Source organism: Argopecten irradians, chromosome 9, assembly GCF_041381155.1.
Source record: "Argopecten irradians isolate NY chromosome 9, Ai_NY, whole genome shotgun sequence".
Classification (NCBI taxonomy): domain Eukaryota; kingdom Metazoa; phylum Mollusca; class Bivalvia; order Pectinida; family Pectinidae; genus Argopecten; species Argopecten irradians.
Window position 1 is genome coordinate 6,838,538 of NC_091142.1, and position 14,588 is coordinate 6,853,125.

The following is a 14,588-nucleotide window of genomic DNA, read 5'->3' on the forward strand; positions in this document are numbered from 1 at the left end:
GAGTGAGTCAAATTATTTACTTATTTAAACAAAGTCGAATTGATCAACTAGCAAACGTAGCAAGAAATATGTTTTGTCTCTCATATCTGCGGGATGACCTCTATGATTAAACCCAGGAAGTTTCTGATAAAACGTATGTCTTGGGATAAAAAATATACACGTAAAAATACATGAAAAGATTGTCGGAGACAATAACCAGTAGAATTGTTAAAGTACACTTTGGTGAATATTGTGTAAACGTTGAGAAACTTAAAAGAACTGTTAAACAGTTTCTCTCTTTCTGTCACACTTATAAAGAACCTTGTGGTTCCAAATGGCACTTGACTTGACCAAATTTGTTTAAAGATTTAGAGTTGATAAGGTCATCTGTCCCTATTGTCATCATGCATCGTCCCTCGTGCACCAAGTATATGCGCCCTGTGTAAACTTTTCATTCAAATGACTTCTTCTCAATAATCGAAAGGCCCAGGGTACTAATATTTGGCCTGTAGCATGCTGGGATGAAGGGCTACCACATTACTTCAAATGAATGTCTTTTACTTTCATTCAAGATCACAGGGGTCAAAGAGGCTAAAATCTTTTAAACGACTTTTCTCAAGAACCAAAAGCCCAGGGTACAATCTGATTAAAACCAGCTCTTCAATACGCTTACGCTATAAAGATCTGAGAAAACCTGATAAACAATCTGATTAAAACAGCAGCTCTTCAAACCTACGCTTACGCTTACGTTATGAAGAGCTGGTTTTAATCAGATTGGGTGGGAGGGCGGTTGCTCCGAGTTCTAACCGGATAATCTAGCAATTGATTAAAACGTGATCATGTTAAAGACAGCGAATATCCTTATGTTTATCATGATGATTTATACGTTATGTCGTCCGCGATACTCCGAGGATAATCATCACAAGTTATATGTCTGGAGGCAGACATTGTGTGGACAATGTTTAACGATCCATTCAGTGTTGTTGTACTGGCGAACTTCATAGTTGGTATTGTACTTTTGCAATACTCTTTCATATTTTTCAGTAACTATATACATGACATCTGTCACAATCTGTTACAATCCTAGATATGAACATGGGCAAACAATTTAATATGTACATGTGCTATGCTATAGGAACCTAGGCTACTTGACCGATGGTCTTCATATATGTAACATGACTTTGTGTAGAACTGTCAGACTATATCATGTGGAGATCTTCAATGTCCCACGGCCAATTCATACATTGCATAAGTGTACTGATAAACCGTGTGGTTTAAGGGTATGAAGAACTGAACTAAACTGATAAGCTATTTTAATACAATTGTAAAATTAATAAGTTAATCATCTTCATGTTACTCCAGCAGGAAGTATTTCTTCTACCACCACCATTGTTCTGTCTTGATAATTTAGTAATTAGATAATTGACTGAAACAATGACTCTAAATACTCTAAATTAACAACCACGAAGGCGGCTATGATAAGAGTACACTCTGTACTTTATGTTATCGCTCCATAACCTAAAAACCTATTCAGGTTAACGCCTATAATTCAATCTAAACCAACATAATTCTTAGGGACTCTTTTGTCTATGAAATCCCTGCGCCATTGTTTCAGCCTATCGGAAACGACGTTTCAATCAACCAATGAAAATGCTTGTTATGATTGAATCAATTGAAGAAATTAATTTTTCTCTTTTTATATACAGTTCGTTACATAGGAAACTATAATGACAAGCATACCATTTGTTTGAGGGATCATGTTAGTGAAGTAGATAGTTTGTGGTTTCTGGTTGACGTTTACCTAAATATTGTCTAGCAAATCTAGCTTTCATTACCAATTTTGTTTTGATATTCGTTAAGCGATAACTTATCATGCCTGACAGCTAGACGATCATAGACAAAGAAAGTTTCATATTATCATACAGCATGAGACTATTTTCAATTTATATGGTCATGATTTGATCCGATTTCAACTTAAATCTATATAACATGAGCTTCGTTTTCGTTTTTGCTGCTCTGTGTAACCTCACATTTCAAAGTTTTTAAGGATTTGAAAAAACAAACAACATAAAATTGTAAATGGGTGCTTTAAAAAAAGCTTAGAAAAACTAGTGCATTGACCGGAAAGTCTAACAAGGTTGCTCATTAAAAAAAAAAAAAAGTAAAAAATTAAAATTAAAAAAAAAGATCTGAGTAGATATAAAAAACATGTTGATTTCTTATAGATAGAAGAAGAACGCATTTTTATTTGATCATTTTCATTTATTGTGATAAATTCGAAAGTAAAACCTATTTTGTCTCCTAGTTGCCGCGTTCTGTCGCCATATATAACTCAGACGAGTGACACTTTTATTTGGAGAGTCGCACTGCAACCGTTGGTTTGTCGTCTGCAAAAAGATAATAACATCAATTTTATGACCGAAATTAACAAAATTAAGATAATTTCAGAGACAGTATTTAAATGCTTATTGAATTGGTTTTCGATCTTCACCTTTTGCGCAATGTTAAGATTTTATATTTATATAATGAAATCTTTTTCATTTTTTTGCTATTTATATGCGTTAGTATAAGATTCAGCCAACCGTGACATGATTTTGTTGGCGATGATTAACCACTTAATTAGGACATTATACGTTTACCAACGCTGTAATATGATATTTTATTTTAATATAGAATATCTTACATTTGACTATATGTGCTAACGACATGGTATTGCCTTATAAACATTTAAGGGAGTTCCGTCTTGAGTTAAGTTTAATAAAGTTCATGAATGCAAAAAAAAAACGATTTATCAGTTGACTTGCACATAAAGGAATAAAACCAATCATTATTGGTTTTTCATACGTCAGGCAAAATCTTGCCATGATGGAACATTGCCTTTCTTTCAACAATAAGATGACGTCACAAATGTATTGTAAGCGTACGTATTTTGACGGATTTAAGACTTACTATACCAAAGCCATACAAATAATGTAATTACAGTGCACATGTATTGCTATAATATCGTATTCAATCCTAGAAGCTCCAGCCAGAAGAGCGCTGAAGTGTTATAATCGCTAATGTTCGGTTGTTTTAGAATGACGTTTAATGGTATTTATGACGTCACAATTACATTATAGCACTTGTCTAGCGATTGTATAACAGGGCCGTCGGTCAATTATGTGATAAGATGTGTTTCTTTTATCGATCACAACTACTGCTTTTAAATATTATATTTATAGACTGTGCGTTCCATTTGCGGGTTCGTACCATTTGAATCGGTACGGATCTGTTGTATATCAAATGAAATTCTATGTCCCAGCCCAACCAAACTGGTACAAAAGGTTCGTTTCTTGAAGTGAACCACTTGGATCCAAGTTGCTGATGTATTTTATTTGTCATAATGTCGAAATAGTCTTTCCATTGAAAAACGTTATAGATTTATATCAATTGAAATTTATTATCTTTTTTTTTCAATCCATTTTGAAACGTTTTAGGTATTGCTTTTATATCTGTAATGCTATAAAGAAAGAAAATAACTAGTCTTTAAAATTCTAAGTGTTTCTTTCAAACGGGTGCCGCCATATTGGGAAAAACCCATACGCGTTCCATTAGGGAGGTTACGTATCAATTCAGTACAACTGGTACGAATCTGCAAAAGGAACGCACGCTTAGTATTGTTTATGCTATTATTCATCTAACGTACTTGTGCCCTTGATTTTCAGTCTCAGCTTCCTGTCCTTCAGTAAAGAGAAATTAATGGTTTTCAGCGTTACCCCGTCCTTCTTTACTTTTACACAGTAGTCGCCCTTGAAATATCGCCTGTTTTTGTACGTTTTCAATCTACCATCCCAGTTTGTTCTCCATTTGCTGTTTACAAGTTCCACGTATTTCTCCCCGGCCTCATTGAACTGAAAAAACCCACAAAGGGATTTAAGAGTAATGGATATTTTACAAACTATTATATATATTACGTACTCGGTCTATAAAGCTTACCGGCCAGGTGCGAAATGGTCTAGCCTGGAGGCCCTACCCAAAATTACTAGCGGCTAGGAATTATGGGTAGGGCCTCCAGGCTACGAAATGGTCCTGATGTGTGCCTAATTAGACCCCTCTTGGGGTCACCTGCAATTTCTTTTTAGGATTCCAATTATTTAACGTTTACGGATGCAAGTTTATATCATATATTCTCAAAACAAACATAACAATCGTTAATAGTATCTACCATACCGCTCACAACGCATTAATTTCACGATGTGTAGAATTGCTGTGAAATTTTCCTTTAAAGATTCCGCCATAAGTAGTATGTACCGCTAATGGTATATGACTTTGACTTAAATCTTTTATACATTGCCTCGTAAGTAAGAGATATTCAATTTATATACAAGTGTAAATAATCTTTGGCGTGAATTGTTGATATTTTGCTCAATTTTGATAGGTATCAATGGTAGCTCTAAAGACGACATCATTATCTGTCTGGAAGTCTTTTGAGGTCTTATACGGTTTTCTACTCACAACAATAGGTATGGCATCCGTAGTCAACGTATCCTCAGGCCACTGGATAGCGGGACCCCAGAATCCCCAAATAATGATCCCCTGAACTTTCTCGTGACCAAAGTACATCGTCATGGCGTCCTCCATTGATATAGCCTTAGCTGTGTTGTTTGTTCCTCTGATTGAGAGTTCAGTCACCCATATCGGAGGTCCAGCCTCGGCTACTTTATCCAAACGGTACTATAACAAGAGTGAAAAAAAAATCATAGCCTCAAAGAAGATTAGCATATACACAAAGAATAATATATATTGCCCACGAATAAGAAAGATGATTCCCCTATTAAAGACCATACACAATATTTTGTTTTACACGAATCAAAAATATTTTTTGAAATATATTCGTATTCCCAGAATTACTTTATTTTTCTATTTGTGGTAACCAGTAGAGATGTAGTTGGTTCCTCTTATGACTTACATATATCATGGTACAACTTTATTAGAGTAAAATCGACTTTCAATAAGTTGTCGCAAAGTCGAATTTGTACATTTGCCGTTATTGCTGTTTTAACGAAGTGTAATTTATTTCAGCGCATAAATAAAAAAACATCATTTTTTCATAGTAAATTATCCTGTCAAAGTGAAATTGCTGGGTGAACTTGCGACCCGAAATCTAGTCCTATTCTTACTGTAAATTTTGTTGAATATATTCTCATTATGCATAATGAGAAGATATTCAGTACAATTTGTGTACGAATAGGATCAAAATGCGGGTCGCAAACTCACTCAGCAATTTAAATTTAACAGGATATATTACTTTGAAAAAATAAAATGTCTCAAGTACTTTCATCAGAAATTGTGAACCGTACCTTTAGTTGCGTCATATCTATTTCTATTGGATTGAAATGGCTTTGAACTCCAATACCATGAATGGGTACTTGGTTATCTACAAAACTCTTTGCTTGGTTTTTTATTGCCTGATGAAGAAAACATTACAACAATAAAAATAAATAAAAATTGAGTGAAATTGCTTTGTCATTTGTTAGGGAAATATGATAAAAATATAAATGATATAACACGTATATTATAACCTCTTCTTACGCTTCTCCTTAGTTTAAAATGAAACAAATCGTCATTGTTGAAATGAATACATGGTTTTTGCAAGTTTTTCTGCAATCTCCTATTCCGAATTTGCATATCACAGAGTTATCTGTACTTGTGGGTAGATATTGATTGTGACGCATGTGTTTGCGAGCGTAACGTTATACGTTTTGGAGAAAACGACGTGAATTGCACTCACAAAATAATGACGTAAAAATCGATATCTACACACAATGGAACTAACTCTGTAATATGCAAAGGTGGAATATGTCCATATTTACAATATTTCATATTTAGTATCACACTTGTTGTATGTTACGCTTATGCAACAATAACTTATTGGTAATTAAAAATCTGTCGGGAGAAGGCTTTATATAAATTGAAAACCTTGTGCCCAATTTTATTGTATATGATAATAAAATATGTTTAAATCAACGTCATAATAATAAATTTAAGACATACGGTTGTGTAAACACCCCTGTTGACGACAGCAAAGTCGTTAAGGAACAGTTTAACATCCGGATCGGCCGTGTTCACATCCCGGAACATATCCATGGTGATATCGACATTTCCGGTCTTCCTTTCGTAAAAGTCGTCGTGGAGAGCCTCGTTGTTGACATCCCAATGCTTAAGTCTGAAGAAAATAAGTAATTAAATAGCAGATAAAATGACATTGCGGATCCACGTGTCGTCCCTTAGCTCAACATTACAAAATACAGTCGCTGAAAACAGACCAATTATATAGTAAATTACGTTGTGAGGTGTCTCAAGAAAGGTCACATAAGACAGAGAGTCACTATATACATGAAGTCGCTAAGACAGTCTCGACTGTACATATAAATGTACTTGAATAATAAATAATGTCATGGTACAGGTATAAGTATATCACGTGGAGTATCTTATATCAATATCTAAATTTAGATTTTAATTACCTCCCTTTGGTGAGTGCTACAGCTTCACTGATTCTCTCCTTGATCTTGATCAACATTTCAGCTGGGTCAGTGATGCTCTGTACCCAATCAGGAACATGGCGCTGTACACCCCAGAATATGTTGTGGCCTCGAATTGACAATCTACAAGATAATTTGAAATATCGGGATTTTCGTAGGAAACACTGATACAAATAGTGGTACACAGTTATATATTGAGAAATAAACAATTCTAATAAAGCCCGTTTCCATGACAACAAAAAGAAATAGATAATATGGACTGAATTTATATTTCCTTTTGAAATTAAGCCTTTTATTTTTCGTTGTTTACTGCTATGTAAACTGCATTTTTTGTACAGACGGGCGTTAGTTTTAATATATTCTATGATCCGAATTAGGTGAGTCGGTGACTATTTGGTTATCCGATATTCGCAAAATACTTTGTGTACGGAATTTGGACAAAAAATTCTTAATAAGATTTATGTGGTATGTCACAATATATAATAATAAATAGATTTATTTTAATAAGATGTAGTTGTGTCTGTTTAAAGCTGCATTCACACAGGAATTTATGCCCATTCTATATTTAGTTAATCGAAAAAATGCAGCATGCATTATTCTCTGTCTGTGTATTACAGGGGTATTTGCCCTTGCGGCTCGGTACTGATTATTGCGTCACGTTTTTATGAATGAATCGTCATATATGTCAGAGATAATGACGCATTTTATTTGCTAAAAAAGTAATGATGTCACAATCGATACCTACTTGCGAGGGAGATAACTCTGCACTACGCAAAGTAATACTTACCCATGATCACGCAGGTCATTGATAGTGGCATTAGCTTCATCAAATCTTAAATTATCCTGTCGAAATATAAGAAAAATGTTACTACAAAATCTTCCTATTGTGGTTCTCATAACTTTTGTCAACAGGGATTTATTGTTGTTTATAAAGGCGTTTTGATTATCTATTAAAATGGTGAAAATGTTCTATATATTGGGCACCAGGATATCATTTTAATTCGTTTTAATCACCGATAAATGCTTCGTTTTTTAAGTGAAGGGATATTAAAAGTGTCAATCAAATCGTCCAGGTATTGCACGTGACTTTACATTTTATATTGTGCATGCTGCAACATTGCTAAGGCATTGAATAGGTACACGTGCGTTTTAAGGTTAAAGATCCTGTTTGAACTAGTGATATTTTGTATGACCATTTATCACTTCTTAGGTGTACTTGAACATAAATAAGTTGATAAAAAGTGTAGGCATCAAGCCTAACCTTTGGTATTACTGTTGACTCGGAAATTGTTGTGTTTTTTGTAAATTTTGGCAAAATAACATTTCAGTTTATTGAGTTTCGGTACATAAGTTATCGTATTTATTTTTATACTTCAAACAGAGTCTTAAAACCTCCAACTAAATTAAGAATCGATATGTTACTAACGAACAGATAAATCGATATTGAATAAATCAAAATAAGTCAAAATAAGTAAAATGCAAATAATGGAAGCGTTCTGAAAGACAGACACATAGAAAAAATGTTGTCGTTTATCTTCGTTTTATAATACCTCTGTCCATCTCATGCCTTTCCACTTGAGTGTGTTCGCCAATACGGCCCATTCTGGTTTTAAGGTGTTGTATACGAAATCGTTGTAGAAAGAATAGCTTGAGTTGGTCCATAGTTTAGCTTTCACCGCTGTGCCATGTGCAAATTCACTTCGCTTTTGCTCAACCTGAACACAAATTGTGATCGTTTTTAATAAATTTTGAAAATCAAGTTTATTTACTTCAGTTTGTGTAATAAATCAATTTCAAGATCATGCAACAGTCTTCCATCACCCACACCCCCAACCCACACACACACAAAAATAAAAATAAATAGATAAATAAAAAAATAATGATTAAACAAAACCAAATGATCAACGTTTTGTTTAAAGTGAACAGTCGGGCAAGGATGGCTAAAGTCGGTAAAAATGGTGTGAATGTATCCAGTATAATTTCTTATGAAATAGAAATAGAATATCTCTCGTCAAAATCTGTCTGCGTACGAAGAACTTAATTTTAAGTATGGGAATCCTAAAACGTCCTCCCGGCTGACTATGTCGGTGGTTACATTTCCACGCAGCCTCGCTTTCAATGCTTCAACTTTTATTTATTTCAATGGTCAGAACTGGGAAATGTAAGCAGAACTTGACCGTCGTATTAATATGTGAGAACTTTTGGAAGGCCAATGAACGCATTTAGACTGGTTTCTTTGCCCGACTATTCACTTTAAAGGCCAAATACCTTTCCGAAACGGCTTTTAATTTCTAAAATGTGAATGTAAAACGAGATCGATAATTTTGTACAGTCGCAGAAGTTATTAACTTAACGTTAATACTACACTTATCATCATCTTCTGGACAATTTAATTAAAACAAATAAAATGTTAATTTTCATAAAGCGGGTCGTATTATGTTTCCCAGCCGTCGTTCTAAATACCACTCGGTAGTTGACTATCACTGCGCCAGACGGCAAAACAGCGAAATGACTCTCCCCTGTTATATATTACGCAGGAAATCTTGCATATCTTTGGTGCTGTAACCTGATCTTAAGCCATCGATATATATTTTCTTATGTTATTTATGTTTTTAAGAAACATTTAAATTTTGCTCCGGAAAGGTAGTGGGCCTTTAAGATCAATGCAGCAGTATAATTTTATCAGGTCTATTGGGACGCTATTCTAACAGTTTCTGTATTTTTTTGTATTTGTAATCGAATCAAAAAGATGCATTCCAGTTGGTAAGGTTTTTTTCCACTTTTAATTGGAGCATAAATGTGTTGCATTTGTGTGTAAACTAGATTAGTAAAAGGCAAATAATTCAAGGCGGTATCACAGCAGATTGAAATACAATCATATACTAGTACCAGTAAGCATAGGAAGGAAACCAGACCTAGGAAGGAGACGTAAAATGGTTGTATATTATGAATATAATATTTCTTATTTCTAGATGAATAACAGTTCATTTTATCTCGTGAGGTTGATTGTTTTATTTTTCACATTCGTGATATACATAAAAACAAATTCCACTTCACTCAATGAGACATAATTGTTATTTATAATTAAGATGAATAATAATAAATAATGAATATTCTCTATTTATACAAATTAAATGTTGTTAACATACCCACCTCGATTGTAAAGGTCTTTAATTTGATTCCCTTGACCTTTCGTACTCTAGAAACAAAAAGGAGAAACAGTTGTTACCGCTTTCCGTGAACATAAAAATGCATTAGCTGGATATTGCCTGGACTAAGATTAAGAGATTTAAATGTATTGTATAGTGCTATAAGGTCAATTTAAATGCCAAATGTCTGACCTGTTTTATACCATTAACACGTAAACACAATGAATTCCATACATCATACAACATTTAGATGCTATCTTATCTTAAACCTCAATCGGCAATAGTTATTTATATAGTTTTATTGTCTTAGCCGAGACGGTTTTCTAACGTTCAACAAAACTTTTAACATTTTATATAGATACCGGGAATTTACCTAATTGATTTTGACGATATTGATAATAAAAGTGTTCAATTAATTTTCTTTGTTGAAATAAAATTTGATTGAATGAAAAATTCTTTAAGTGTTTCAATGCGGAGGTATTTATGATAAATTTAATATTAAGACGATTTTATTGTACATCGCCGGAAGGGGAATTTGATCCTACAGTATGTTTAGTGTGGCCTTCCGGTACAGATCTATATTAGATTCAGCCTTTGAACGCCAATTTGGATCTGGAACGAGTTCAACAAGGCTTCCGTCATCGAAAAAATAGTTCACGTCCTTTTCCTCGATTTGTATGTAAATCTTAATCTCTTTGACATCTGCAAATGAAAAAAAAATAAATAATAATAATAAAAAAAAAAAATGAAGATAAATGATTACGTCATTTCATTACAATTGGCATTGACTTAGAATACCATTATCAGAGTAACCTAAAAATTTCTATTTTGTAAACCTCAATCTCTCCTTCACAATCATTTGAAATATATGCATGAACCTGAATGTTTCGAGCTTGATGTATACACTTGGTCTTAACTCATAGATAGTACAGGTTATGAAATTTCGCAAAAGATATTTGATATTGGTGTACTGTTGGAATAAGGAAATAGGTAAAAATGTACATTGTACAACAACTGATTTTACATAATAAAATCTTCCAATATTATTATAGAAACTTATTTCTATGCAATAAACAATATCTAATGCCAATTCTCTATATAATGTTGTTCCGTTCAAAATTAGCATATCTTTTAAAACCCTTTACCATACCAGAGACACTTACGCAATCGACTTTATGAATCAAGACACATCCTGATTTCTTTCTCATTGTGAGTTCGTGTAGTTAAATATATACTTACTCGCTGGGAGTTTGAAATCCCCACCAACTTCATGCCAAGCTCCTGGCCTGAGGCGAGGATGTATCGCAATGTTGGAGTAGGCGTTTGCCCCTAAAATAATTTTTTATTAAATTGGTTAAAAAATAAAATATGTTTATTTTGATAGAGTATATTCTTTACTTCCGTTTTTTGTCTATAACTTCAATAGTTCCATTATTTATCCAAATTTCGAAAAAAAGGTTGTCATTGTATGAGCTAATCAGATGCAGCGTTACAAATGGCGACGAAATTACAGGAAATGATATAAACATAAATATCGAAGTATTTAAGAAATATATCTAGATTTTATAAATATGCTTTGTTAACACTTATCACCGAATTATTCTATATTAGACGTACCGTCGAGTGTTTCTACCCGTAACTTTACTATGACGTCATGGTACAAGTTACCAGGTGTCAGGTTTTGTAGTTTGATGTAGCCGACAAAAGCGTAGATTTTACCGGACTCGATATCAGGAGTGCCTATAAGATACCCAAGTCCTGCCCAATTCGCGGATCTGATGACAAACGGTAAAAGAAACGTAAAAAAATATTTAGTTTACCATAAATGTATCACATATATCAACACCAAAAACGACATCACTTTGACAGGAATTAGTAAAATCAGTTTAGAACGTTTAACCAGTAGCTGAAATCTAAGAAAGGCGTTTTCAATTCTGCATAAGTAATCTCAATATCTGAAAATAATACTTAATTTACACTATACCTCCCAGTGATGTGGACACTCTGAGCCCCGCCACGTTTCTCCGTAGTACTTATGGCCCAGGAACATCCTGATTTACTCCAGTGGGACCCTAGGGCACCCGCCTCGAAATCTCCATTCCCCAGCAAGTTAGTTCCAACTACGGTCGGGAGAAAAGCCCCTATTAAGAGGATATGAGTTAGAAAATACATTATACGTCTTGTCTGTTGTCACCACTACTCCACAATATCTCCGTATATTTTCGCATAACAAGATATAGATCTTTGATTTGACGTCAACATTCCTTATCCTAATGTATTAACAGGATTCGTCGGTCAAGTTCATTCGTCATTACAGGTCAATACTACTATAAAGTAAAAACATCTAATAATGGATCTGATTCAAATGTAGACAATATACCTCGAGGGTACAGGAATCTAAGTGGGCGTAGATAGATAACAAGTCCCATTAGGATAATGTGAATCACGAAAGTCTCTTGTGTGGTCACGACCCACTACACAGGCAAATTATTACACGTGAGTTTCACGTGAACAGGGGCAAAAACGTGAATTTCACGTGTAAATGTTTTTCCATACATTTAATGTGAAATTTACATGAATTTCATGTGATTTTTTCACGTAAAATTCACATGAAATGCACATGAAATTCGCGTGACACACGAAGAAAGTATTCATGTAAATTTCATTTGAAATTCAAGTGAAAGGCCCTTTACGTGAAATTCACGTGAAGAAATATTACCTGTGTACATTGTTGAACAAAATATGATTAAAGCTGACAATGCAAGTTAAAAACATGCAGTTGAAATTAAAAAAAAAATATTAACGAAATATTTTTTTAAAAAATTGTTTCTGAGACATCCCCTAGTTATGACAGTGTGGTATCTAAGGAAGTGGCAGCCATTTTTCTTTTGCTCTGCTTAGTAACCTTCACTGGCCAACCCCCTATATAAAGCACGGGACACTTGACACACGTGTATCATTCTAAACATATCTTGTCTCAGATACACATGCCCCGATATTGCAAATAACAATGTCAAATTGAAAATAAACACTGCACTCACCTGACAATATTTCATTGAAGTAATAGATGAATGTGTTGTCAGCTATATCCCAACATATGTCCAATACGAACTAATAAAACACTTCAATATACACTAAGTTTTACACGTACATGTACAACGACACGTGTGTGTCCTTGATAGTTGTCGCTCGTTCGGGTCAGGTACATAGTCACGTGTATATGGTCAGTTGAGTGCGTCGGGTACGATGATATACGTGGAGATATGTGGACGGATTATTTTTGGATTTCTATTCACTTGCGTAGGAATTTTATTTTGAGAAACATCTAAATGACGTTACAACTTAGAGGAGTTGACATGTTTTCTTGCTAAAAAAAGTCCCATATAGTTTTACAGGTGAGGGTTTTGTTTACCTATTTGTAGGTGATATAACCTGTGGACTGCTAGGTGTATAGGTACATGAATGAGCGCACGTGTGTCGATTCACGCGCTTTATATAGGGGTCGGTGAGTCGTCGGAATGTAAAACAAAAATGGCTGTCCTCAACCGGGGAATGTCTCATAAACGATTCTTGGAAAAACGAGTATACTTATTTTAAAAAAAAAATCATGTTAATAATTTTAATATGCATTGTCAGCTTTAACATTCAAATGTCTGAATTGAAAGCATAAGAACAAAAAAATGCATTATATCTGTACAAATCTATTTTCAACGGTTATTAGCTATAGGCCGTCACCGGAAAACATAAGACGACCCGCGTAATAGAAATTGATATATTTTTATTGTTCAGGAAGCAATTATTATTATGATTATTACCTTTATTTCCTCCAATATTGAAGAGTTTACAGAAAACAATAAATAGATAAATAAATAAATAACCATTCTAACATACACACGTTACACACATATATACATATCTATCAATACAAGAAAATACAATTAGTAGAAAGGAAAATATATTCGACTACATTTCGCCATTATCTAATAGCTTAGAATGCTTTATAAATAATAATTAGCTACAAACATATGTAGATGAGACATCACAAATGATACATGTAGTTTGTAATAACAGATATATACGTATCAAAAGTCTATATATAAGGCTAGCACAAAAACATACATAATACAAAGACTCTCGAGTTCACAAGATTTAGTATACATATAACTTCAGTTGAAGTTAATACGATCAAATATTTGCCTAAAATTTTTTTTTAAAAAAACCCAACCGAGTTCTCAGTGTGGCTACATTCAAGTACACTGTGCAATATGAGATCATTATACATTAGACCACAAAAATGACACAAATATAAATTTTCATTATCGCGCATTTCTACGCATATTTTAACAATTCGTTTAATGTATGAACTATACTATGGAAAACGTAAAGCAAGTTTCCATATTGCATATGGTTCTATTCTTTCATGTAAGAGAGAAAAACGAGAAAAATCTTTATCAGCTTTCATCCTTTCACAAAGTTGAAACTGTTCATATTTTTTAACATGGGTATTTACTAAACGTTCATCTCAACTGATACTAAATGTTTACATCTGTATAAAAAGGATAACTGTAAAATGGAGTTGTATTGGGGAAAGTTCTAGTTCACACATCCATGAATTTTGTATATTTTGTATATACCTAACATTTTCAACATTTCAAAAATAAATTTGTAGGCATTTATCTTTTTGCGCTAGAACTACATTGACTTTTAATAGGACGTTATGGACCAACAACCATCCAACCGTGGAAAGGTAAGTAAAATACTTATAGCTGTATAAGAACAGAACGTAAGTATGTGGAAGATCACCTTTCAAACGTCATAGAGATAACCATTTTTTATATCGGATGTAGCTCAAACCTTTTATAAACTTAATTTATTTTTGTTAAACGTGGAAAGTATATTTAGGTTTATGCATTGCTGAACAAAATCTAACGGACGGAAC

The 14,588-nt window shown here is 33.6% G+C and overlaps 1 protein-coding gene across 1 annotated transcript; it reads right to left on the reverse strand.

Moving 5' to 3' along the window:
* Nucleotides 1-2,220: 2,220 nt before the first annotated feature.
* LOC138331261 (uncharacterized) lies at nucleotides 2,221-12,956 on the reverse strand. Its single transcript, XM_069278774.1, has 13 exons — nucleotides 11,634-12,956; nucleotides 11,267-11,424; nucleotides 10,889-10,978; nucleotides 10,195-10,351; nucleotides 9,654-9,699; nucleotides 8,051-8,215; nucleotides 7,288-7,343; nucleotides 6,483-6,623; nucleotides 6,013-6,184; nucleotides 5,319-5,426; nucleotides 4,474-4,692; nucleotides 3,665-3,869; nucleotides 2,221-2,366 (listed from the first exon to the last, which is right to left on the reverse strand). Exons 1-13 carry the CDS (start codon nucleotides 11,819-11,821, stop codon nucleotides 2,329-2,331), a joined length of 1,743 nt encoding a protein of 580 aa, XP_069134875.1. The 5' UTR covers nucleotides 11,822-12,956; the 3' UTR covers nucleotides 2,221-2,328.
* Between the last annotated feature and the right edge of the window lie 1,632 nt (nucleotides 12,957-14,588).

Coding starts and splice junctions, on each gene's coding strand:
- LOC138331261 (XM_069278774.1), bottom strand. CDS start 11,821: ATGTATTTTCTAACTCATATCCTCTTAATAGGGGCTTTTCTCCCGACC. Junction 11,425..11,633: donor AGTGTCCACATCACTGGGAG/GTATAGTGTAAA, acceptor GTTTGTCATCAG/ATCCGCGAATTGGGCAGGAC. Junction 5,427..6,012: donor ACAGGGGTGTTTACACAACC/GTATGTCTTAAA, acceptor TTTCTTCATCAG/GCAATAAAAAACCAAGCAAA.